The sequence below is a fragment of the Podarcis filfolensis genome, assembly GCF_964270895.1.
Source record: "Podarcis filfolensis genome assembly, chromosome: 4".
NCBI classification, from domain to species: domain Eukaryota; kingdom Metazoa; phylum Chordata; class Lepidosauria; order Squamata; family Lacertidae; genus Podarcis; species Podarcis filfolensis.
The window spans coordinates 102,399,248-102,426,762 of NC_139607.1; the positions used below are offsets into that span (position 1 = coordinate 102,399,248).

A 27,515-nucleotide genomic window follows, 5' to 3' on the forward strand; every position below is an offset into this window, starting at 1 on the left:
TGTACCGTGGGAACAAAGGACAGTCTATTATGTGCACTGAGCACCGGATGTTAGCTCAGAGTGTCACATGACCCTGTACTGGAAGTACATGCGTGGAGTTATTCTCTCTCTGGCTGCTGATGTGAGAGGGTGCAGACATGATTTCTCTGCACTACTGGAAGGACAGAAATAAAGGCATGTAAATACATTTCTGTCTGTCTCTCTCCCCTCCCTGGGGAATGGCAGGGGAGGAGGGATGGTGTGTCCTTCTCACGTTTGAAGAAGGATCGCCGGGATCTCGCCTTGTCTTGCCGGGAGTCGCTGACGGGGGGTAGATCAACAAGGAATCAAGCCGGGCACCTGGAGAGTGCCAAATTCCTCTGACTGACAAGGCTTGATTCAACATGGCTAACACCCCAGAGGACAGGATCACACTTCAAAACGACCTTGACAGATTAGAGAACTGGGCCAAAACAAACAAGATGAATTTTAACAGGGAGAAATGTAAAGTATTGCACTTGGGCAAAAAAAAATGAGAGGCACAAATACAAGATGGGTGACACCTGGCTTGAGAGCAGTACATGTGAAAAGGATCTAGGAGTCTTGGTTGACCACAAACTTGACATGAGCCAACAGTGTGACGCGGCAGCTAAAAAAGCCAATGCAGTTCTGGGCTGCATCAATAGGAGTATAGCATCTAGATCAAGGGAAGTAATAGTGCCACAGTATTCTGCTCTGGTCAGACCTCACCTGGAGTACTGTGTCCAGTTCTGGGCACCACAGTTCAAGAAGGATACTGACAAACTGGAACGTGTCCAGAGGAGGGCAACCAAAATGGTCAAAGGCCTGGAAACGATGCCTTATGAGGAACGGCTAAGGGAGCTGGGCATGTTTAGCCTGGAGAAGAGGAGGTTAAGGGGTGATATGATAGCCATGTTCAAATATATAAAAGGATGTCACATAGAGGAGGGAGAAAGGTTGTTTTCTACTGCTCAAGAGAAGCGGACACGGAGCAATGGATCCAAACTACAAGAAAGAAGATTTCACCTAAACATGAGGAAGAACTTCCTGACAGTAAGAGCTGTTCGACAGTGGAATTTGCTGCCAAGGAGTGTGGTGGAGTCTCCTTCTTTGGAGGTCTTTAAGCAGAGGCTTGACAACCATATGTCAGGAGTGCTCTGATGGTGTTTCCTGCTTTGCAGGGGGTTGGACTCGATGGCCCTTGTGGTCTCTTCCAACTCTATGATTCTATGATTAAAGAGGTGCGTTTTTCCCTGGCGCTTAAAGCTGCAGAAAAAAGGTTTTTTCCACTCGTCGTATGATTTTTTTGATGGGAACAGAGATTGGAGCTGTTACTGAAGCTTTTTCCAGATTCCACACACTGATAGGGTTTCTCCCCTGTATGAATTCTTTGGTGGGAAGCAAGAGAGGAGCTAAAGCTGAAACACTTTCCGCATTCCACACACTGATACGCCACATCTCCCCATGCGTGCTGGGTGGATTCCGGCAACAGTTTTAACAATTTACATATTCAATAAAATTGGCCACATGTTATAAAAGAAATATGGATTGTGTTCCCTCACCTTCTTGATTTCCCCTGGCAAACAAAATTTAAGATACTGAAACTGTGGAGCCCAGAATTGAACACAGTATTCTAGGTGGGGCCTGACCAAGGCAGAAGAAAGTGGTACTATTCCTGCCCTTGATCTGATTCCGACTTCTGCCACATTGGCCTCCGCTCCCCGTTTGGTGTCGTCTGCAAATGTGATGAGCATCCCCTCAGCTCCTTCATCCAAGTCATTTATAAAGACGTTGAACAACAACAGGCCCAGGACAGAACCCTGCAGCACCCCTTTCTACAGGATGAGGAGGAACCATGAAGGAGTCCTCTTTGGGATCGGTCAGTTCAATCCACCTAACAGTTACCTTGTTCAGCCTCATTTTACCAGCTTTCTCACATAAATATCACGGGGGACTTTGTCAAAAGCCTTACTGAAATGGAGATGCATTATTTCCACAGCAGTCCCCTTAGAAACAGTCTGTAGCTCCATCCAAAAAAAGAAAAAGAAAGAAGAGAGATTTCTCTGGCTTGACTTGTTTTTTGACAAAGCCATGCTTTCAACCTGTCTGTTTATGTTGTGAATCACCATGAAATCTTCAGATGATGGGCACATAAATTTTTTAAATGATAATAATAATAAGGATATTGACAAGCTGGAACAAGTGCAAAAGAAGGCGACCAAGATGGCTTTGTTTTATTTATGCATTTATTTGACTTCTATAGCGCCCTATAGCAGGGCTGCCATGTTGAATAAAATATAGGAGGGGTTTAGTAAGCCCCGCCTTGGTTAAACAGTCACAGGATGTGGTGCATGCATGCCATTTGAATGACTGTTCCTATGAACTGGGGGGGGGGTGGCCCCCTCACATACCTTACTGGGGGGCAAAGAGCCCTCCTAAGACTCTAAGAGTTGGCTCCCATTCCCTACACCCACAGGTCTCAGGACGGTTACAACATAAAATCACACAATGAAAACACAAAACACACACCCCAAAACCTGTAACCCCCACCACCCCACCACATTTTAAAAGGGCATTAGATGTCAATTAGCCAAAGGCCTGGTTAAAGAGATGAGCTTTTCACTGGAACTGAAAGCTGTATCATGAAGGGTTTTGCGAACTTTGTATGGATTCTTTGATGGGAAGTGAGATTGGAGCTATCAGTGAATTTCTTTCCACATTCCATACACTGATATGGTTTCTCTCCTGTATGAATTCTCTGGTGCTTAGTGAGATCAGAGCTTGTACTGAAGCTCTTTCCACATTCCACACACTGATAGGGTTTCTCCCCTGTATGAATTCTCTGATGGGAAGTGAGAGTGGAGCTCTGACTGAAGCTTTTTCCACATTCCGAGCACTGATAGGGTTTCTCCCCCGTATGAATTCTTTGATGGGAAGTGAGATGGTAGCTATGAGTGAAGCTTTTTCCACATTCAAAGCACTGATAGGGTTTCTCCCCTGTATGAATTCTTTCATGCTTAGTGAGATGGGAGCTCTGACTGAAGCTTTTTCCACATTCCGAGCACTGATAGGGTTTCTCCCCTGTATGAATTCTCTGATGGGAAGTGAGATGGGAGTTTTTACTGAAGCTTTTTCCACATTCCACACACTGATAGGGTTTCTCCCCTGTATGAATTCTCTGATGGGAAGTGAGATGGGAGTTTTTACTGAAGCTTTTTCCACATTCCACACACTGATAGGGTTTCTCCCCTGTATGAATTCTTTGATGCTTAGTGAGATGGGAGCTCTGACTGAAGCTTTTTCCACACTCCATGCACTGATAGGGTTTCTCCCCTGTGTGAATTCTCTGATGGGAAGTGAGATGGGAGTTTTTACTGAAGCTTTTTCCACATTCCACACACTGATAGGGTTTCTCCCCTGTATGAATTCTTTGATGCTTAGTGAGATGGGAGCTCTGACTGAAGCTTTTTCCACACTCCATGCACTGATAGGGTTTCTCCCCTGTGTGAATTCTTTGATGGGAAGTGAGATCGGAGCTCTTCCTGAAGCTCTTTCCACATTCCACACACTGATAGGGTTTCTCCCCTGTATGAATTCTTTGATGGTAAGTGAGAGAGGAGCTCTCCCTGAAGCTCTTTCCACATTCAAAGCACTGATAGGGTTTCTCCCCTGTATGAATTCTCTGATGCCTAGTGAAACTGGAGCTATCAGTGAAGCTCTTTCCACATTCAAAGCACTGATAAGGTTTCTCTCCTGTATGAATTCTCTGATGGGAAGTGAGAGAGGAGCTGTCCCTGAAGCTCTTTCCACATACAAAGCACCGATAGGGTTTCTCCCCTGTATGAATTCTCTGATGCCTATTGAAACTGGAGCTATCAGTGAAGCTCTTTCCACATTCCATGCACTGATAGGGTTTCTTCCTAATGAGATTTCCTTGATGGGAAGTGGAATTTGAACTTTTCCCACTTTCAAGATATTTATACAGCTTCTCCATTGTGGGGATTTTGTCATGGTCACCCTTGTTCTTGATTTCCAGTCCATCACTATCTGCAATGAAGAGAAATGGATTAGCGCCTCAGGGAGAAATTAAGGAAGAATACTTGTTAACTCTGGTAATAGAGGAATAACACAAGTGGGTTAGATGGATGGTTTTCTGAAGGGTTGGGTGCTTTAATTAACGGGGATCAACCAACATCCTTAGGGGAACCTATGATTCGATAAGCTACTTCAACTTCCCTAACAAATCTGAAGTTTACAGGTAAAATGGCCTGGGGAGTTCAGACCAGACTGATCCTTGTTTAGAAGCTGCAATACTGTAATCCCAGGAGTCTTAAGGGAGCGCTGTTGAGTTCTGTGAAAATAGTTCAAAGAGAGCTGTTTTGAAATTAAAAACAGATATTATGATTCAAAAGGGATCCTTACCAAGAGTGGCCACGATCCCATGATTCTCCTCCATGACATCTTTATGCAGAGCTCTCTGGTCAGGATCCAGCAACTGCCACTCCTCATCTGTGAAACGAACAGCAACATCTTCAAAGCACACTGGACCCTAAAAGAAAAAGGGAAATGTCCTCCTATGAGACAACAATATTGTTCACCACAACGTCTTGATCTACGACATTGTTCTGCTCCTTGACCTCTGTCCCCACAAGGCAGCTTCCCCTGACCTGATCTGGATCCACAGCCACAGGTCTTGCGAGCATCATTCTGTCACCTGCAAGAGGAAAAAGGTAAGGGGGAGGCCCAGAGTGCCTGCTTCTCTCACAGGTGAATCAGTGAATCTCAAACTACACAGGGCCTTTGAGACAGTCTTGCCTGCTGAGTGCATTTGGATATTTGGGTGCATTAGAGATGTTATGTATCCAAAAATATATCTCCCCTCCTCTGGGCTCTTGGTCCCACTATCTCCCCCAAAACAAGATGAAAAGAACCCACAGATGAGTTGGAAAACCAACAGAATGAGAGTAAACAGAGAAAAAACTCCTTCCTCCTTACCCAGCGGCCTCTCTCTGGTGTCCAACGGTGGCCTCTCTGCCTCACAGGAATCCAGGTCCATTTCCAAACAGAGATCCTTTCCCTGAAAGAGAAACAAGGATTCCAAACAGAGAATGACGAGAAGGATTATAAAATAAATGTCATGGCCAAAGACTTGAAGGGTGTGAGATCTCATTCCATGGACGCCTTCCCAGAAAAAGGATGGTCCATCAGCAGACCATTATGGGATGTTTTCCATCCTGTTTGGAGCCCCTTGGGAGTATCCAGAGGAAAGTCTCTCTCACCTGCTTTGTCTCCTCTGCCTGACTCAGGAGGAAACCTTCAGCCAGGGCCACCGCCTGGGAACTCGTCTCCGCTCCACAATCCCTCACCCAGCTCTCCATCTCCGGTGGAAGGACAGCCAGAAACTGCTCCAAGATCACCAGGTCCAGCATCTCAGCTTTCGTGTGCCTTTCTGGCTTCAGCCACTGGTAGGAAAGGTGGTAGAGTCGGCTGCAAACCTCTCGGGGTCCTTTGGCCCCCTGGCAGCAGAACTGCCTCAACTGCTGGCTCTGCACCTCTGAGCAGAGGGTGTCCTCCTCACCCAGGATCTTCTGCACAGAGTTTTCCCAGAACCCCCCACTGCTCCCAGTTTGGATGGCATGGCCTCTTCCTGCTTCAGGGCCAGCTGAGTCTCGCTCATCCATCTGTGCTCTCAGGAAGCCTCTGAGAGATTGGAAGAAACCCTTTGGTCTTCTGCCAAGTTCTGTCTGTCTGAATGAGAAGCTCTAGCAAATCCTACAAAGCAAATACATTTTTCCGTTACAAAAGTTGTCTAATATCAGGAGAAGAAAAAGGTTCCCTGAGCAAGCATGGATGAGTCTTGCTGGGAACCAGGTCTTGACTGCACCACAGCCCAAACCATGAGCTATCTTATTTATTTAAATTTCTATAACACTTTATATTTTAAAGAAAAATCTCAAAGCGGTTTACAGCATATTAAATCTGTGGGGATAACTGGGGAGTTAGAAGAGGATATATTATTTAATGATAACCTTCCTAACATGCACTAGCAAGTTCCATATTCTAGCAGAGTTCCATACATCGCCCTTTTTTAGATTACGCAGCGATCAGCTTGTTGCTGACTCATCTGAGTCTTACTATTAAAAATTCCTTCCTGGTAAAATCCCTTCCAATCCCTCTTAAATTAATAAGCACAATAATCTGATTCACATTAATATAAAAGTAGTTTACTCACAGATTCATTCACATTCACAGACATATCCCTGAAGGCAGGCTTAGGTTACATAACAACTAGAACTATTCCATAAAGAAGTTAGCTGCAGATGACTGCCACTAAGGAGTCATTTCTCCAAACACACAGCAACATACAAAATGGAGAACTCACACTGATCAGAACATGGAGGCCGTGTGCTCCTCCATGCTAGTACATCAGACTGCACCCTCTTCAAGTCTGTCCCAGCTCAGGCGGAAACAGGAAGTCTTCTCCTGAGTGGCAGAAAACATCCCCTAATGTGTCCACTGTAGGAATGTTGTACTTGACTGCAGTTTCACATCCCAGAAAATCAATAAAACAGAAATAAAACCATCTGAAGAAAGTCAATTATATAGTCTATAGTCAAAGCAACATAACAGAAAACAAATATTCTCTTAAAGATATAAAAATAAAACATTAGAAAGGAGGTCAACTACAGAATACATATTTAACACAGTAGGGCTGGTTGAGTCTGGGCTTCACCCCCTAGGCCAGGTGGAAAGGGCCTTTCTAAAAAGGAGAAGAAAGAGGAGGAGGAGGAGCAGGAGGAAGAAGCAGCCTCTAGCCCCCCTAGAGGAAAGATTGCAATGCAAAATGTGGAGGGAAGTGAAGGGATTTCTGGGAGATGAATCAGCCTGGTTTCTCCTGTCTTCCAGTCAATGCATGAAGTCAGAACTGACTGACAAGGAAGTCATTTGTATCTTGTGAATAATGGATGCTTGGCTCTAGTGGGGGTCCTCACCTGGGGGTCATCAGGAGTTGCTTCCCCCCACCCCCACTGCCCTGCTTCTGTCTCCTTTTCTTGCACTTGGACTCTCTCCCGCTCTCCAGGCAGACTCCTGGGGTGGGGTCCCTTTTTCTTTGCTCTGAGGGCCAGGTATGCACCTGGTCAACCCCCTGAGGGCCAAGTGGGCGGGGCCAAAGACACCTCCCTTGAAATTTAGGCAGGTAATTTATTATGATTATTCTATTAGATAGCTTAACACGAGGGGATTGCTGCAGTGGCCTCCGTGGGGAGCTGCCCTGGGAGACACTGGGAAACTGGTCCCCAATGCAGCAGCCAGACTCTGGGCTGGGATCCCTCTCTTTATTCCTGGCCTTTCTCTCCCACCTTTTTTTTGGGGGGGGGGGCTAGTCCACCTCCTCGTCTGGCTTTGGAAACTTCTGTTTCAGGGTATCTGAAGAAGTGTGCATGCACACGAAAGCTCATACCAAGAACTAACTTAGTTGGTCTTTAAGGTGCTACTGGAAGGAAAAAAATAAATAATTTTTTTTTTGTTTTGACTATGGCAGACCAACACGGCTACCTATCTGTATTTGGAAAACCATTTGCAGATGTTTCCTCTGTTGTGCAATGAGGCTGAGTGACGTCACACAGAGTTAAAGTCCTAGGGACTCCTTTGTTTAAAGAAGGGAGATCTTTTCTGAAGGGGGGGCGGAGGGCCAGATGAGTTTGGGATCCTCTGATCTGCAGGAAGGAGAGCGTGGCAGGACCCTCTCCTCCCTGATCAGGCCCCCCAGGCCCCCTCCCCTGCTGCAGCCCAGGGACCCCCACCAGATCCCAGAGAGAGAGGAGACTCACCAGATCCCAGGAGGGGACAGCGAGGCAGCCCTTGCAGGAGAGACACCGAAGCAAGAAAAGGACTGGGGAGGGAGGGGCCCTGGCTCTGGAGGACCTGGCCCCCTCCTTGCTTCCTGTCCTCTCTAGGAAGGCAGCTCACTTCCCTTTAACCCTTGCAGAGCCGAGTCCCTCCAGCTCAGCCCTCTCTCGCTTGGCAGAACCTCAGATTTCTATTATTTCTTATGGATTTCGGGGGGGGGCAGCTGCCCCCCTGGCTCCGCCAATGCCCAGATATCCTTTTGGGGGTGAGGCTCTTGGCTGGACTCTGAGCATCTCCCTCCCTTGGCCAGAAACCAGAGGAAGAGCTTGCAGGGAAAAGGGCTTTGCAGGAGGCAAGGAAGCTCCTCCTAGAATTCAGGAGTGGAGAGATAGGAGGGGATCCCAGGGTCATCTAGTCCAACCCGAAGCAAGAGGGGGCCGGGTCTAGTTCCCCAAACAGGCAGCCCTGTTTAATAGGTTATTGTAATTTAGTGTTTGATTGGAAGCCGCCCAGAGTGGATGGGGAAACCCAGCCAGATGGGCGGGATATAAATAAATTATTATTATTATTATTATTATTATTATTATTATTATTATTATTATTACAACCCCCAGCTATGCAGGAATCTCAGCTAAAGCATCCATGGCAGATGGCCGTCCGATCTCTGCTGAGAAACCTCCAAGGAAGGAGAGTCCACCACCTCCCAAGGGAGACCTTTCTCCTGCCCAACTGCTCTTAGATGTCCCTCAAGGCAGCGGGTCCTGAGTTCTAGCCCTGCTGAAACAATCGCACTGGCTGCCAAGGAGGAACCAAGCGAAATTCAAAATAAGTAAATCCTATTCTCATCATAAATGAGTAATGCTTTCCTATACTTGCTTTTTTTGCTAATATACAAAAGTATCCCATTTCCCTTTTCCAGAAATGCTTAATTGCTAATTCAATGGACTGAAAATGGATGGTTGTTGTTGTTATTATATTTAGGGAAGCTTTTAATGTTTGATGGACTATTGTATTTTAATATTTTGTTGGAAGCCGCCCAGAGTAGCTGGGGAAACCCAGCCAGATTGGCGGGGTATAAATAAATTATTAATTAATTAATTAATTAATTAAATTGATCAGGTGACTGTTCTCCTTCCGAAAGAGGCAGGTGGAATCTCCACGGTTGCTAATAGCATAGCGTTGAAAGTGCAGGGAAATATGGGGAGCCCTAGAGCATCTGCTTGGCATGCAGAATGTCCCAGGGTCAACCCCTGACATCTCCTGCCAGGGCTGGACAAAATCCCTGCCTGAAACTCTGGGGAGCTGCTGCCAGTCAGTGTAGGCCAGGGGTCCTCAAACTATGTCCCGCGGGCCAAATCCAGCCCGCCAGGGTCGTGAATCTGGCCTGCACGGTCATTTCAGAACCCGCCAAGTGTCCGAGGCTGAAAGTATCTCGCTGCCCCCTCATTCAGTCCCTGCGTTTCGCTGAGGTAAACGCCACTAGCGTGGTGGCAGCTCTACCAATGAAAGGCCAGGGGGTTTCACTCGGGGAGGGGTAAGTGAAGTGTTCCCAAAGTAAAGGAAGGATTGAACTCTGAACATCTCGTTAGCCTGGGGAGCCACATTCTGGTTGAAGGAGGCCAGGATTGACCACCAAGGCTTGGGCTGTCCCTCCTCCCCTGTAGTAGGACTTGGAATCCAGGAGAAAACTCTTGGAATAGCCTTGCCAGGTGCTCAGGGATGGACTCACCTGTCCCCATGTCCTTCTCTTTGCAGATGTGCTGCGGTTGCACATCCCTCCCCCAGGGGTGAGTATTGGAGAGAACCAGATCAGGGACTCAGACCTGCCCTCCTTGCCCCCCACTCTGCACTCTCGGATGTGGAGAAGCTCTCCCTTTGTGAGGAACTGACAGCCTGACTTTTGCCTTTCAGCTGCTGGAGGAAGATCAGCTGTACCTGCCGGAGGTGATTCAGAACTGCCAAGCAGCTCAGCTCAGGGGGCTCTGAACCCTGAAGTGCTCCAAGCAGGAGACGGCCAAAGCCATCCTGGTGAGTAGTGGGGAAGTGGGGAAGGGAGGGGCTTTGGGGAAGGGGTTGTCCGTCTGCCGGAGAGGAGGACCCTACTGGCCTAGGTTCACTATCCTGTTTGAAAGGGGAATCATCTTAGGAACTTCCTGTGAACATCTGGGTCAGGAATGCTGTTCCTGGAATGGACAAACACACAAGACGTAACCGGCTGTGCATTCACATAAACAATACTCTTCTATCTATTCTTATCACAATATCAAATGTTTATCTTGTGCATAAACAACACATAAAGTGCAATAATATAGACAAGAGCCAGGGACTCTGTGGTGGGGGCAGCTGAGGGCCGTTTTGTTTTGTTTTTTTTTTATAATATTTTTATTTTTTCCATATAAACACAACATACATAAACATACAAAGACAAAAACAGAACAAAAAACATGTATCATTTCATATCCTAATTTCTTATACCTTTCTTCCCCGACTTCCTCATGCCTCCCTTTTCTGTATTCCAAATTCTTATCGATTGTTCAGCAAATCTTCCCTTATTTTAATTTAAATTTAGACTAGTCTTCCTTATTCTCCTTGTCTTAACCATAGCTAATAGTAACCATTTACTTTCCAGTCCAGCATCATTCTAACTTTCATTAATTTTGTAGTATTTCTTTAAATAGTCTTTAAATTTTTTCCATTCTTCTTGCGCTGCTTCTCTTCCCTGGTTTCGGATTCTGCTCGTCATTTCTGCCAAACCCATGTAGTCTATCACCTTCATCTGCCATTCTTCCAGTGTGGGTAGCTCTTGCGTCTTCCAGTACTTCGCAATGAGTATTCTAGCTGCTGTTGTAGCATACATAAAGAAAGTTATATCCGTCTTTAACACCCCTTGGCCGACAATACCCAAGAGAAAGGCCTCTGGTTTCTTGGGGAAAGTATATTTAAATACCTTTTTAAGTTCATTATAGATCATTTCCCAGAATACCTTAATCTTCGGGCAAGTCCACCAAAGATGAAAAAATGTACCTTCAGTTTCTTTACATTTCCAACATTTATTGTCAGGCAAATGGTAAATCTTTGCAAGCTTGACTGGGGTTATGTACCACCTATATATCATTTTCATAATGTTTTCTCTTAAGGCATTACATGCCGTAAATTTCATCCCGGTGGTCCACAACTTTTCCCAATCAGCAAACAAAATATTATGACCAATGTCCTGAGCCCATTTAATCATGGCCGATTTAACCGTTTCATCTTGTGTATTCCATTTCAGCAGCAAATTGTACATTTTTGACAAATTCTTAGTACTGGGTTCTAACAGTTCTGTCTCCAATTTTGATTTTACCACCTGGAAGCCAATTTTACTGTCCAGTTTAAACGCTTCATTTATTTGGTGATAGTGCAACCAGTCTCTCACCTTCCCTTTTAATTTCTCAAAACTCTGCAATCTCAGTTTGTCCCCTTCCTTTTCCAAAATTTCCCAGTATCTTGGCCACTTCGACTCCATGTTTAACTTTTTAACTGCCTTAGCTTCCATTGGCGACAGCCACCTTGGAGTTTTATTTTCCAGCAAATCTTTATATCTGATCCAAACATTTAATAGTGCTTTTCTGACAATATGGTTTTTGAAACCATATTGAGGGCCGTTTTGGCCCAGACTGGCCCCTGACCCTGAGACGCTCTTTCCACCCACAGGACCTCAGATGTTACGCCCTTTGGGAAAGTGGGGAGGAACAGAAACTAGCGGCCAACAGCATCCCTTCGTTGCTGGCCTTTGCCCGAAGGTTCCCCCATCTCAGAGCAAGTAGATTCAGTCCTTTGAACACTTCCATCTCCCCAAGAGGATCCCAAGGCTACTCATCCTCTGCAGTTGATAACAGACCTGACTGAAAAAAACGGCTTCCTCTTCTGGTGACACCAGAGAATTCCAGAAGACATTCACCCTTTCCATAGCATTATGGATGCACGATTCCCACAGACAGGTTTCTTGGCAAGACAAGGTCCTTTGCTGGCCATAGAGTGTCCTCCTCAGCAACTCCAAAGAAGGAGCTGGGTTGCAAGAGCTGCAGCTAATGGGGGGGGGGCTGTCCTCCCCCCTCCCATCTCACCTGGCTGCTACGTAGGAAAGCAAGACCCAGAGACACTTGTGGGAGACCCAGAGACCGGCTTCCTCTGTGCCGAAGCCAAAGCTGCGACAGATGGAGAAGCCAGACCTGCTGGGGGTGTCAATGCTGTGAGCCCCTCCATCCTACACTCTGGTTGAATTTGTGAGTGGGTTTCACTGTAGAAAGAGCTTTTTTAAAAATAAAAATAAAATTATTGACAAACCAATCTCACTCTCAGTCAGTTTTATTGCACATAGCCAAAGGCTGCCGCAATGTACACAGAATTATTTGACAATTATAAGAAAATATACTCAATTGGTAAAAAAAGACTTAAAACATTTATATTATTAAAACATTACGTACTCTAAACAAAGCTATAAAAGTACCCCAATGTACAAATAAAAACATTAAACAATAAAATTCATAAGCTAAAATCATCACATGGTCACTAATGTTAAAAACAATATCAATTAATACAGTGTGCAATTTATACTCAGAGTTTGGTGACAAAGATAGAGCATCGCCTGAGGTAGATAGATAGGATCAAATAAATTCATCTCCTTTACAGTTAATGGCTACCTTGGCTATATAATTTGCTCTAATTTTCCTAGCAGCAATTGCAAAAAGTGCTACTCGCCAGGTCACATACTTATCTGTGTCTGCAAGGAGATATAACATCATATCAAGGGGGTTCTGGCCAGGGGACCCTGTCATTATAGGTACCAAAAATCTTTTTCTTGCATCATTATATAATGGACAGTGCAAGATATAATGCATAAGGTCCTCTACTTCAGAACATCCCCTAATGCAAACACGTTTGTTTTTTGGTATGCCTCTGTGTCTCCCATCTCTATAAGCAGAGCTTATTGTATTTAGTCGTAGCTCTGTAAAAGCTTTTCGAAGCTGTGCAAAAGTCAATTTGAGGCATCTGATCATAGCCTGCATTTTAATCAAGGCTTATATTTTGATCAGATTCCTGTATTCTAAAAATGAGCTTAAATTCACAAATGTTTCTTTCGAGACAGGAAACCAGCAGGCAAGGTCTTTGTCAGAGGCCCCTTTGGTTTATTGCGGTCATAAAACAGGCTGGGAGCAAAAGGTCACACTGACCATACAAATTATAGAATACAATCAAGGTTGCAAAAACACAATTAAATAGTAATAATTATTGTGCCTCCCATTAAACTTGAGCCACATCTTCCTAAGGTTAAAAGGGCAAGAGCTAATACAAACAACAGCTGGCTTGAAAGGGGGGTGTAGATTTAAGGGGTTGCTTTCAAAACTGTTTTTATAAAGTTCCTTTTTTACTTAGAAAAGGTCTTTGCTTCTAAAAATCTATATATGTTATGTATGAAATATATTGGCTTAAATGTAATTATGCAAAGGATTTAGAAAGTAATGTCAGATTCTTATGTTAGATTCTTATTTCATAGAATCATAGAATCATAGAAGAGTTGGAATAGACCACGAGGGCCATTGAGTCCAGACCCCTGCCAAGCAGGAAAAACACCATCAAGAGCACTCCTGACATATGACCTCCAAAGAAGGAGCTCTTTCATAGATGCTATGTGGGAAGATGAACAAAAGATCTGTTCAGATAAAATTAGCCACCATCTGTTTTGGAGTGAATAGGGCAAAAGGTGAAATGGTAGTTAAGGCGCCTAGTCTAGGGCAAAAGGTTATCTGGTAATTAAGGTGCCTTGTAGAGGTTAATGGCTATTTGTTTGCCAATTATAAATAGAAGGAAATATAGCTCTTTGTCTCCCATAAAAGGTAATAGGAAATGGGTGTATCTTTTATGATTGGTTCTAGCAAACAGCCAATAGGAATTTTAACCAGGCTGATTGGACAGAGGCAGCCAAAGGAGGAGCAAGGGGGCTGGGCTGAGGGAATATAAGTGCTGGCCATAATGGCAGGAGGCCAGGCCAGAGCTTGGTAACCATATACCACTGTGCCTCACATTTATTTGTCTGACAAATAAATTATTATTTTAATTTCTCTATTGCTGTGTTGAATATTTCATTCCAGCTAAGCGTTAACCACAAGCAGGGTGCTACAAATTCATTAAAATAAGATATGTGTTCATTGACCTCTCCAAGTTTAAAATACAATGGGGTGCATGTGGATGTGCACATAGAGTTTAGATCGTTTTTAGTTGCCACTGCCCTTATGGTTCGTTTAAAAATATTTTTCTGGGAATATAAGGGAAGTTCTTTAATCTCAGTCACTGAGAGATCATATTTGCCCATCAGTTGGGCAGTGTGATGTACCCAGTTTTTAAGGGGTAATCCATTTGAGAGCTCAATCAGGCATTTTTTTGGTAGCCTAGTGTTGTCCATCTGTTGAACTCTACACCAGTAACAGAGAATTCTTTTATCTATTTGGCTCTCTATGCTCAACATGCGAGTTTCCAACCTGACCATGGCAGATTGCACGTCTTTGGGTAAACCTAAAAGAACTCTTAAAAAATAATTCTGTGGGGGTTCCAGACCGGAGACCTTTGAGGTACCCCAAACCTCTGCACCATATAAAATCTGGGCCATTGTTTTTGCTTTATACACAGATAGAGCTGGGTTGACCAGATTTCCACCTTTACATGCAGCGAATTTCAGAATGGCTTTTGCTGATTTAAAGGCTTGCAATTTAATATTGGATAGCTGTGTATTCCAAGATGCCGTTTCTGAATAAATCAATCCCAGATATTTAAACGTATTTACTTGGTTTATGATGTGTTCATCCAGGTGCCAAACATGCTTTTTAGAACGCTTCCCAAACACAATGACCTGCGTCTTATCATAGTTTATAGATAAAGCATTCCTCTTGCAATATGAACTTAATTTTGCAAGCAGCCGTCTCAGGCCCACCTGGGTTCTAGATACAAGTACTAGGTCATCAGCATACATTAAAACTGAGAGTTTTTGGTCGAGAATTGTGACAGGGGCAAACTGTGGGCCCTCCAGTTCTTTAACCATGTCATTAATATAAAAATTGAACAGGAAAGGTGCCAAAATGCATCCCTGTTTGACTCCAGTAATGGCCTTAATTCTAGTGGTGAGATGGCCAGCCAGATCCACCTTTACTTGTATTGATGTGTCAGTATGTAATGTTTCGATGAGAAATAATAGACGGAGGTCTATATTTGTCTTTTCCAATTTTTGCCACAATGCGTGTCTTGGGACCGTATCAAAAGCTGACTTTAGATCGATAAAAGCAACATATAATTTTTGCTTCAAATTATGGATGTATTTACGTAGCAGAAAGTTCAGCACAAAGCACTGGTCCAATGTGGATTTCCCTCTTTGGAAACCTGCCTGGACTTCAGATATCACCTTATTTGTATCTGCCCATTCTTCTAGTCTCCCAAGAAGGAGCCTGGCATATAGTTTGGCGGCTACATCTAACAAACTAATGGTTCTATAATTGGCAGGGTTTTTCTTATCACCCTTTTTATATATTGGGGCAATTATACTCAACTTCCACCCTTCAGGTATACGACCTGAGCTGTTAATGTATGAAAACAATTTTGCAAAAATGGGTGACCAGAAATCAGGTCTTATCTTATAGATCTCCATTGGGATCATGTCTTCTCCTGGAGCTTTATTAGCTAGTTGGCTTGCGATTAGCCTCTTAATCTGATTGGGCGTGACGCCTGGCCATTCTGGCAGTTCTGATAACTGAGTGTAGTAAACTTGTGGGGGTGGGTCAGGACAGGGGCCATATATTTCTGTAAAATATGTCACCCAATCCTTTCCTTGGACAGATGCTTCTAACGAGTAGCCCAGCCCATTTGTGCCTTGGGCAACCAGATGCCAAAATTTCCGTGAGTCCTTCTGAAGTGCTGCATCTCCCAGTGCTTTCCACTGTTGTTCATAATATATTTGTTTCTTGCTTTTAAGTAATAATTTATAGTTGTTTCGTAACTGGGCTACCTCAGCTTGTAGGGCAAGATTGTGCTTATCCTGTTTTAACTTCAATTTTCTAAGTACCCTAGCTAGGCATTTTTTGCTATTCTGACATTCCTTATCAAACCAAGTCTGTCTCTTAAACTTTTTGTTTTTTATCACACTAGCTGTGGTCATCAGTGGGCGCATTCGGTTGATTCTGTTCTCATAAAGTCCAATTACGTTTCCTGTTTCTAACAACATTTCCCCCTTTAATAAAGCAAATTCATGGGAATCCAGGATCTGAATCATTTTTTCTTGGACCTGTGCATTCCATTTTAACCTTCTATTTCCAAGTATCAGATATTCTCTTTCATCCAATAATTTAGGAAAGGCAGGAGAAAAGAATAATGTCAGAGATAACTCAAGTGGAAAGTGGTCACTTTCAGCTCTGGGAATTATCCTGAAGGTATCTCGGTTAACTGGCACATTATTAGATGTTAGGATATAATCTATGGTGCTAGTAAATCCTCTGGGGGAGATAAAAGTAAAATAACCCTCTTGATCCCCTTGACCGTGCCCATTGCATAACAAAAGGTTACGCTTTATTATAAGTTCACAAAGATGTTTCCCTGCGCGATTAGAGGTGGTGTCCATTGCTGCCCTCTGTCAGATTTCAGGTTCGTCCTCCAAGTTTAGACCAGATAATATTGTATTTTGTGGGGAAACAAGGCCGATCCGGGCATTGAAGTCACCTCCCAAGATAAACCGAGGGTTAGGTGACAGAGAGTCTATACTTTCGAGTAGTTGGTCAAGTTTATCCCAATATGATCTCAGTTCCCCACAAGACTTTACTGGAGGTATATACACACATATGCAATAAGTATTTCTCAGGAGACTATCAGAAAGGGACAACACTAAAAAATTAGGGGTGGTCAACGAGGGACACTGTTGAATTGATACATTAAGAGAGGTTGACACCAGCACCGCCAGCCCCCCACTAGGCCTTCCATACTTTACAGTTTTAAGAGCTGGTTGAGTGTAACTTGTAAAACCCTGTAGTTCAACCATAGTGCCCTCTTTTGCCCAGGTTTCTTGAAGAAAGATGATATCATGTGCTTGTAGATAAGAACAGAAATCACTGTCTTGGATCTTGTTCGTCCACCCTGTTACATTCCATGAGAGAAGTTTAATTGTTTTACAGTGATTTACTCTTAGTCAATTGTTGGCTGATGTGCTCTCGGAGTTTACCAGTTTTTGAGGCAACAGGTTATTGCTAATGCTAGTGGAATAATCCAGATGTTCGATTATTTCAGTCGTCGTACATAAAGTGCTCACATTTGTAATCACTGGGCCTTTTCTTTGCAAATTGTTTGCCAATGGGGTGTATTTCCTTGGGTGTATTTCCTGACTCCTCCTCTTCTAAATATCTCATCTTTGTCCAATCCTCCGGTGGTTCTATAATTATCATTCTGTTGTGGCCATTGGGTCTATTATCAGTCTCTGCCTCCGGTTCTTTAATCTCTTTCAATGTCTGGCTCATAAGATCAAGCCTCTTGATAACTGTTTGTTGCTCTTCCTGAGGGAGATTCCTAAAGGAGCTGAGAAAATCCTCTTCCAAAGGATTTACAGAGTGCTCAGATTCCTGAAGATGATTGTCTAGAGGAATCGGCTGTTCCTTTTGGCTCACCTGGCTATTTTGATGTTGGGCATGATCCTGCGGATTCAACTCAGGCATGTCTGTTTCCTCCCCACCTGCCAAGTTTTTTTGTGATGTCATTACTTCCATTGGGGATCCAGGCTTTGGTTTTGTGGGCCCCTCTGAAGCAGCAGTCCTCATCTTACATAAGGGTGCAACAATAGAATTGCGAAATACCCAGGTTGGAAAAACTCCTCTGCTTGACAATCTGAATTTCAGCTTGTGAATTAGTGAGGGCAGTCTAGTAGAGGAAAAAGTTAACATAATTTTTTGGCTTTGATTTGTGGTACTCAAGAGTTCAGTCCTAACGAGGTCGATCTCTGTAAGTCCAATGCCAAGTAAATCTGATAAATGTCGTTTGGAACGCTGGGCACCTTTCCAGCTAGGAGTTTGATCTGGCCTTCCACAAATTGTCATGCAGATCTTTTTTGGTTGGAAGATTAAATAAGAAGAGATTGTTTTAAGAGCCTCTGCACGTTCTATGTTGAACTTAGGGGTCTGCTCTTGTTGTCGCCAATTCCCTTTGGTACTATGGTGTTCTGTTGATGCCTGCTTGTCATTAACTGATAAACTGTGGACCTCTTTGGATAATTGGGTTATTTGAGAGGCAATACCTCTAATTTGCTGGAAGATATGCTCAACCGTTCTTGCAATTAGAGATAATTGGGTGCTCTCCCTACTTGTTATTCCTTCCTCTCTGAGGAGCACAGGATCAGCTTGCCCCATTGCTGGATCCAGTTCCACGCTCTCACCTTGAATACTCTCCCCACACTCACAATCATCTTCAAGAGGAGAAAACCGGTTTTTTGTTGGAACTGTAAAAGCAGATTTGTTAAAAAAGTCCTCTATTTTAGATTGTTTGGGAACCGGTGAGAGAGCTACATCCTCTGGGTCCCTGTGGCGTTTACTAGCAGGCATAGTGTCACCGTGGGGAGTAAACAAGGAGAGGTTTCCCCAATCAGAAAAGAGAGAAAAGAATAGAAAGTGCTCAGTTTGTTCAATTTAAGAGCTTCTCTGTGTGGCGACTGCCAGGAGTTTCAGGGACAAAGTATAGAAGGGAGTTGGCGGTTAATAGCTAGCAGCTGGCGGCCTGCCCAGGATGCTTCACAGAACTTGCCCAGGATGTTTCTCATAGCATAGACAAGAAGGTGCTGTTAGACTCTCAGTAAGTTAAAAAGTAGAGAAGTAAAAAAGGAAAAATTACTTCCCTGGGTGGCAGTCAGTGCTAATTACAGTCCTGTTATCTGCAGAGCTCCGAAGCTTGCTTGCTCGGAAAACCATTTCAGCACTTTCTTCTCAAATTTCTCCTCTGCCCTCCAATGAACTATATCATCAATCCAATCAAATCACAAACCAATCAAATCACATTAGTTCCAAATAACAAAGCCAATTTTTTAAAATTTTGTTGGGGGTACCCATGTTTGCAGCTCAGAAAGGGTTAGGGTTAGGGGGTTGTTTCACTGTAGAAAGAGCCTTGTTCCATCCCAGTTCCCATGGCATCCAAACCGCCCAGACCTGGAGCATCTCTTCCAAGGTTACAGAGTCAGGGGGACTGTGGAGAGCGGACCCCAATCCCACCTCCAGGCTTCGGATTCTTTATCATTCTACATCTCCAGCAGACTTGGGAAGAGTGGAACAGAAGGTAGCTTGAAAGAGACAACAGCTTCACAGCTAGAGGGAATTCACAGAGAATCCTGTAATGGGCAGAGCAGGAATACCAGATAGGTGGGTTGGCAGGCAGAGAATAAAACAGTGTGATACCTTTATGAATTGATGAATATAAATGGTCAGATTTTTATTTTTTTAAAGAATGGGGAACTGCGGTAGGGCAACTGTTAGGTCCAGTGCTATTTTTCTAGAAAAAGAAGTTTCAGAACACCTCCCTCATTTTCTTAGGATGGCAATGGCACCCACCCAAGAGGGGTCAGAGTTCGTAACCTGAAGCGTTCATAAGCAGAAGCGTTCATAACCAGAGGTACCACTGTACAGGCCTCCTGGCAGCTCTGTCTTGCCCTCAGGACCCTGCCCAGGCCACATCCCTCATTGGCCCCATTCTGCACTCTCCCCAAGTGATTTTACCCAGCTGCCATCTGTCTTGGAACTATGACAACTGTTCTTGGTTGCCTGGATGAAGTGGGGTATATGTCTGACCACACCCATTTTGCCACAACCACCTCTGGCATGTGGCTCCCAGAAAGCTTTTGATAAGAAAACATGGCCCTGAGGCTGAAAAAGGGTCACCACCACTGAATAAATCCCTGCTTTTTCAGGACTGGAAACCCAGAATAACATGGCATCAAAAGTTCCAGATTTTATTAGGCCAGAGATATGATCAAATCAGTGATTAAATTTAGGAAAGAAACTTAACCATCATTTGTTAAAGCAGTCTATTACGGTATTACATACAGAACAATATAAATATGTCACCTGGAAGAGATGGAGGAATACTGTAGGTCCTCAGAAATCTCCACTAATTCCATTTCTGGATTTTCATGATCAAAACAAATATCTCCAGTAGAAGGGGTCAACATCCAGGGGGTTGTTCTATGTTCAGGACCTTATTGAGGGATGCTGACCCATCTTATAATAACCTCTATGAATCCAGTTGACTCCAGATAGCACAGGTATCTTCATTTATAGGCAATCTTTTATGGAAGCAGGAGGGACTTCATTATCAGAAAGTGTATGAATCTTTTTTATCTAACTCTGGAATGTATATACCAGGAGAACAACCAAGATGACCAAGGAACTGGAAATCAAGCCTTATAAGGAATGGCTGAGGCAATTTGGTATGTTTAACCTGGAAAAGAGGATATTATAGCCATCTTCAACTATCTGAACAGCTGCCACATGGAAGATGGAGCAAGTTTATTTCCTGCTGCTCCAGAGGGTTGGATTCAAATGGATGTTTTTTATTGGGAAATTAATATACACTCTTAACAAAAAAAAGAAGGGAAATGAAACCACATCAGCCAGCGTGGTGTAGTGGTTAAGGGTGGTGGACTCGTAATCTGGTGATCTGGGGTCCTCAGTATAAGTGACTCCAGATAGCTCAGGTATGATCATTTATAGGCAATCTTTTATGGAAGCAGGAGGGACTTCATTATCAGAAAGTGTATGAATCTTTTTTATCTAACTCTGGAATGTATATACCAGGAGAACAACCAAGATGACCAAGGAACTGGAAATCAAGCCTTATAAGGAATGGCTGAGGCAATTTGGTATGTTTAACCTGGAAAAGAGGATATGATAGCCATATTCATGTTGTTTTATTGATTATAGTTTAGATAGTGTCGTAACTGTTGAGTGGATTTTTGTTTAACTTTTATATGTTGATATTACTATTTTATACTATTCTAATGATTGTTGAATGTTACTTTTTTGATGGAGGTTGCCTATTTTAAAGTTATGTTTTATTATCACATTTTTGTATTGCATTCGATTGTTATAAGATGTACATTTTTTGTTTCTTCAGCTTGTAAACAGCCTTGAGTATTGTAAGATAGAAAGGTGGTATACAAATTAAAAATGATGATGATGATATTCAACTATCTGAACGGCTGCCACATGGAAGATGGAGCAAGTTTATTTCCTGCTTCTCCAGAAGGTTGGGTTCAAATGGCATGAAAGAAGAATCCAACTAAACATTTGGAAGAACTTTCTGACAGTAAGAGCAGTTTGATGGGGGAACAGACTCCTTCAGAAGGTGGTGGACTCTCCTTCGTTGGAGATTTTTAAACAGAGGTTGGAGGACCATCCATCAGGGATTGTTCAGCAGCGATTCCAACAATGCAGGAGGTTGGGCTGGGTGACCCCTGGGGTTTCCTTCCAACTCTATGATTCTATGATTCCATGAGGCATTTGGAGCTTCAGGGTGGACCAACAACTGCAGGCTGGATTGATCAAAGATGGCATATAAACCTGTATGGACATTTGACACAACACAGCAGAGTTGTTAGAAGGGGAATGAAACAACATCAGAGAGTGTGGTGTAGTGGTTAAGATCGGTAGACTCATAATCTGGTGAACCGGGTTTGCTTCCCCGCTCCTCCACATGCAGCTGATGGGTGCCCTTGGGCCAGTCACACTTCTCTGAAGTCTCTCAGCCCCACTCACCTCACAGAGTGTTTGTTGTGGGGGAGGAAGGGAAAGGAGAATGTGAGCCGCTTTGAGACTCCTTCGGGTAGTGATAAAGCGGGGTATCAAATCCAAACTCGTCCTCTTCATCGTCCACTTTTTCTTCTTCTTCTTCTTCCATTAGAGAGGCAGTCTCCCCACCCCCACCCCCTTTCCAGTGCATCAATATGGAGATAGTACTTCCCTTTGGTTTAAGCACTAGATGCTGGGAGTAAACATTTATTCATTCCTCTGGTCACCCGTCTTGGTTCCTACTCAAACAGTACGTGGGCACTTCTCCATAACTGTTGTTATTGTATTTCTGATGTGTGTGTTGACAGCTATGGGTTGGACTAGATGTCCCTTGGGGTACCTTTCAACTCTATGATTCTATGATTCATTCAAAACCAATAAAACATTTGTAAAAGAAAAAAGGAATACAATGGTTAAATCCAGTGCTTTTTTCTGGGGGTCGCACACCCCTAAACATTTTGTGAATCTTTGTACTTTTGTCCATTTACTGTATTTATTTTTCCTTATTTGAACTATAAAATGGTGATTTTCTTGTGTCAAAATGAGAGTACCCCTAAACTTTTTTTAAAGAAAAACAGCACTGGTTGGATCTGCCCAAGGCCACTTGCTGAATCCTTGACAGAGGGTGGACTTGAACCCAGGTCTCAGTGGGGTTTGTTTGGGAACAGAACGCAGTTGTGTTTTCCCTTTGATACTTGCAATACCAGCTGTATTTTTAGTTTTGGAAACTTAAGCAACAATATTCCCTAAGTCCTTGTACATCGGCACCAGGAACCTTGCCCTTTCTCAAGCTGTGTTGTCTCAAAGGGATTCCTTGCAAGTTCTACAAAGGAGGCTTCTGCACACAGACCCACAACCTCACTCTCACTCCCAACCATCTGTCCAGGAGAGAATCTGTGCCAGCTGCTCCCTTTATCACCAGACCTTGGTAAGCTGCCTCTGATTTTGTGTTAATAAACACCTTTCCCCCCTGTGTCCGTTTGGTGTTCCGTTAGGGAACCCCAACTAGGTCAAACTCTTTTTAAATTTCTCCAACATTTAGGCTATATGGCCCTGGAGATCCCTTCTAGTTCTAGGATACAATGATTTCAAGACATGTAGGCATTGCCCGCTAAAGAGCTCTCAATTCAACAGGGCGTGTGCCGGAAAATTGGCCCCCACAGTCACTTACGGACTCATTGTTAAAACTGTGTTTATGAAAGACAATCTTACTCGGCTACCAGTGATCTCCAAAGAAGGAGTCTCTGTGCTTCACAGTGACAGCACCTCGTCATTCTACTTCCATCCCTGATTAGAAGAAGTTTGAAGGTGAAGCTGCTTTTGGTTGTTGAACTGCTGGCCTGCCCATCCAATTCAGTATCTGTGTTTTGATCAGCAGCAGCTTTGAGGGATCTCAAACAGATTTTTTCTCAAATCTACCTCCTGGCATCCTAATTTGTATTTTTTTTCAAAGCATTTTTATCCTGCTCTTTGCAGGGGGAGGGGGAAGGATTCCGGGATGACCTAAAGATATTTGAGACAGCATGAAAGGAAGAGAGATGGAGAGGCAGCAAGAAAGAAAGCAAACAGGCATTTTCTTCGTTACATAATTCTTCCAACGACCAGCTAGAATGGGAAGATTTCAAGGAGGAATCAAAAGCTGGTACTGCTTCAGCAGGGCTGATCCTTTATAAGAATCATCATCATGAAGTCTCCACTTAAAGGAAGGTGGAATGCTTTGCTGTCTTCTGTGATTTGTTGCTGATTCTAGTTATTATTCTTTGGGTGGTTGAAATATAAATAAATAAATAGTCCAGTAGCACCTTAGAAACCAACTAAGTTTGTTCTTGGTATAAGCTTTCGTATGCATGCGCACTTCTGCATGCACACGAAAGCTTATACCAAGAACAAACTTAGTTTGTCTCTAAGGTGCTACTGGGCTATTTTTTATTTTTTTATATTTCGATGGCGTCAGACCAACACGGCTACCTACCTGAATACTTTGGGTGGTGTTCAACTAAGTTTTACTCAGTGTATGCCCATTAAAATGAATGGGTCTAGCTTAGTCATGTTCATTGATTTCATAGGGACACGGGTGGTGCTGTGGGTTAAACCACAGAGCCTAGGACTTGCCGATCAGAAGGTCGGCGGTTCAAATCCCTGCGACGGGGTGAGCTCCCGTTGCTCGGTCCCTGCTCCTGCCAACCTAGCAATTCGAAAGCACATCAAAGTGCAAGTAGATAAATAGGTACCGCTCTGGCGGGAAGGTAAACGGCGTTTCCGTGCGCTGCTGGCCACATGACCCGGAAGCTCTATGCCAGCTCCCTCAGCCAATAAAGCGAGATGAGCGCCGCAACCCCAGAGTCGGTCATGACTGGACCTAATGGTCAGGGGTCCCTTTACCTTTACTATGAATACCACCCATTATATTTTACCTCTGTTTTGTGGCAAGCCACCCAGGGAAAAGTTATAGATGGGTGGCTCTGAAATTGAAATGAATAGATAAATATACAATTCCACTGAGAAAAATAGTTGATGCCACCTTGGGCTGTGTTAACAGCAAGATAAGTTCCAGATTATCAGAAGAAGACAACCCCCCTCCAGGCTCCCTGGCTCTCTTCTTCCATATGCCACCATCTCCAATCTCACAGGCCTGCACATGGTGGGAGCTGAACCTCTGCTCTGCTCACTTAGGTTCCCTGAAATGATCAAGCACCCCAGAAGTAAAGATGAGGGAGAAACTTGACTCAGTGTTGCATTTAAAAGCAAACCTTCTGAATCCACACTTTCTGACATTATATGTGTTGTTTGTTGTTGTTGTTGTTAAAGATTTTCCTTGCTTACAAAAGCACATGTATTGACTCTTTCTTCAGGTTGCGTTTTCTACAGATCAGTTGCATTTGTTGTGATAAAAAGTGATAAAAAAAGAAGAAGAAAGAAGTAAAGTACAATTATATGTGAACTGAAACATAGGTATCTTTCAGTACAATTTTCTGCCAAGTAATATGTATGAAAATAAATATGCTGGGGTAAAGTGGCCACAAAAACGCAATAATTTCATGTAAAGAAGCATAAAGCAATCTAAAAACACAAAACATCTCCAAGTAAATTTGTATGCCAGTGATTTCTTTGTTTTGCAAATATCTACCACCTCTAGCAAGATCTTTCCACCTCTAGTATTCTACAATAAAAACTGTTTTGCTTTCTAGGCACTGACTTTAAAGCACTGAAGTGAAGTAGGACTCTCTTGTGAAATGAACATCTCCCATTTGGAGAACCAAACCTTCAACCCCTCCACATTCCTCTTGACGGGCTTCCTTGGGCTGGAGTACGCCCATCGCTGGATCTCCCTCCCCTTCTGCTTCATCTACATGACGGTGATCTTGGGGAACTGCACAATCCTCCATGTGATCCGAACAGACTCAAGCTTGCACGAGCCAATGTATTATTTCCTGGCCATGCTGGCCTTGACCGACCTGGGCTTGTGCCTCACTACGTTACCCACAGTGCTGGGCATATTTTGGTTCGATGCTCGCGAGATCCCTTTCAGCGCCTGCTTCACACAGCTCTTCTTCATTCACTCCCTCTCCCTCGTTGAATCTTCCGTGCTCTTGTCCATGGCCTTTGACCGCTTCGTGGCCATCTGCAACCCGCTGAGATATGGCTCCATATTGACCACCCAGAGGATCGTGACAATGGCGCTGGCCTTTGCATTCCGCAGCTTTTCCCTGATTGTGCCTCTGCCGCTGCTTCTCCGACGCTTCCATTACTGCAGGACCAATGTCCTCTCTCACTCCTACTGCTTGCATCTGGAAATCATGAAGCTGGCCTGCTCAGACATCATCGTCAACCACATCTATGGGCTGACCGTTGTGGCCTTCACGGTGGGAATCGACTCCCTCCTGATCTTCCTCTCTTACGTCTTCATCCTGAAAACAGTCCTGAGCATTGCCTCCAGAGAAGAGCGCCTCAAGGCCTTCAACACTTGCGTCTCCCACATCTGTGCTGTCCTGCTCTTCTACGTGCCCATGATAGGCCTGTCGTTGATCCACCGCTTTGGGGAACGTGCCCCTCACATCGTCCACATACTCATGTCCTACGTCTATTTGCTGGCACCTCCTCTGATGAACCCAGTTGTGTATAGTATCAAGACGAAGCAGATCCGCCAACGTATCCTCAAGAAACTCTGTGCTGTGAAGCTCATCCAGACATAAGGACAATAAAAAGTTTAAGTGCTACACTTACATTACAATATATTATATCAATGAATAATGTTGCACGAGTCAGGTGGGTGCATACCATCTATTTTGCTTCTCAGGTCTATTCAGGACCTCAAAGTTCAGACACCAACTGAAGACAACATGCCCTGTGATGATTGTATGCTCTACTGCTTCCATTCCACTGCTGTTTGTCTTCCACCAACCAAACCATGTTATTTGTCCCAGTGTTCACTGTGGTGGAATTGTGTAATTTACATAATATATAAAAATTCTGTTGTCATTGTGTTATTCAGCCCCCACCCATTCCAATGCAAAAGAAACACAAAGCGGATGGAGGGAAGTAATCAATTGCATAATCAGGGCTTTTTTCCCAGCTGGAACGCAATGGAACTCAGTTCCAGCACCTCTCAGGTGGGCACCGTGGCCATTATAAGAGTTCTAGAAAAACAGCCTGGCGCATCATGTTTGCAAACTGAAAGCAACATATGATTACTAACTGTACTTGCTGGATTGTGTTCCATTCCAAAGAAAAAATAAATAAGCACCAGCAATTTCTGCTCTCGTATTTTTTCTTGCAAGAATTCTCTGATGTCCCTTGCACCAGGGTTACTGAATGCTCAGTCTCTCAGAAGACTTTATGATTCCCAGGACTGTGTGGGATGGGATGGTGCTGAGCAACTAAGCTAGTGAAACATTGAAACTGAAAAGTTGTTGGGGGGGCGGGACATAAATAAGCTTGAAGGAATTTTACGTTTACTGGAAAGCTTTTTAAATGCTCTTACTGACATAAATGGATGGAGCCTCTGTGTACGCAGGCAGGCAGGCAGGCAGGCAGGCAGAAATATATTGTTATGCTCTCCCCACTTCCCCAAATGGTGTACATTTTCAAGGGTCTAGAACTTGCCCAGCTTTCTTTTGCTTTGGAATGGGGGGCGGGAAGCCTCAGGCTCAAGACCCTGGAAAATGCATATGAAAATTGGACGGTTTCAAAAGAGGACTGGGCAAATTCATGGAAGAGAAGCCTACCAATGGCTCCTGACCTTGAATGTCGATGCTCTGCTTCCATGGTCAGGGACAGTGTGCTTCTGCATAAAAGTTGCTGGAAACTTCAGGAGGGGAGAACAGTGGCATAGCGTGGATTGCCAGTTCCCGGGACTGCACAGCGGTGGGGTTGGTTGGAGGGAAATGGACAGAGTATGCATGCACATTCAACTGCCTAACAGTTGAATCATTCTGTTGCCTGGAGGGGTCACTTCCTGCTTGGCATGGAGAAGCTGCTCTCAACAGAGCCCAGCGACAGAAGCACACAGCTGTATTGAGGCAGCACTGGATGTTGAAATTTTGCACCCCTAGCAATTTTCTCCCGGGGGCAACACCCTGTGCACCTCCCATGCTATGGCACTATAATTCAGAAAGTTCTTCCTGATGTTTAGTTGGAATCCCCTTTCTTGTAACTTGAAGCCATTAGTTGGGTCCTACCTTCCAGAACAGCAGAAAACAAGCTATACCCTGTAGTCATTGAAAGCTGATAGATGATTCTATTGGCTGACACTTAAGTGCCTCCCTCAGCATAACAAAAGAGGTTGCTCAGTGCCATAGGGCAAGTGAGTGGGCCTCCCCACCCTCACTTAAC

At 44.0% G+C, this 27,515-nt stretch overlaps 3 protein-coding genes across 3 annotated transcripts in view; 2 read left to right on the plus strand and 1 right to left on the minus strand.

The window, feature by feature from the left end:
- LOC310760877 (olfactory receptor 51G1-like) overlaps positions 1 to 26,474 on the plus strand; it is a 166,317-nt gene extending 139,843 nt beyond the window's left edge. The window contains exon 2 of the mRNA XM_083610089.1: positions 24,872 to 26,474. Coding sequence (XP_083466215.1) covers positions 24,917 to 25,876 — 960 coding nt within the window. The 5' untranslated portion in view covers positions 24,872 to 24,916 and the 3' untranslated portion in view covers positions 25,877 to 26,474. The remainder of the gene's footprint in view (positions 1 to 24,871) is intronic.
- LOC310760833 (uncharacterized protein) overlaps positions 1 to 27,515 on the plus strand; it is a 199,768-nt gene that overhangs the window by 94,718 nt on the left and 77,535 nt on the right. The gene's annotated exons all lie outside the window — the stretch shown is intronic.
- LOC310760740 (uncharacterized protein) lies at positions 1,897 to 7,919 on the minus strand. The gene is made up of 6 exons (XM_083609860.1): positions 7,806 to 7,919; positions 5,280 to 5,772; positions 4,996 to 5,077; positions 4,668 to 4,714; positions 4,423 to 4,549; positions 1,897 to 4,047 (listed from the first exon to the last, which is right to left on the minus strand). The coding sequence occupies exons 2-6, from the start codon at positions 5,679 to 5,681 to the stop codon at positions 2,603 to 2,605; spliced, it is 2,103 nt and encodes a 700-aa protein (XP_083465986.1). The 5' UTR covers positions 5,682 to 5,772; positions 7,806 to 7,919; the 3' UTR covers positions 1,897 to 2,602.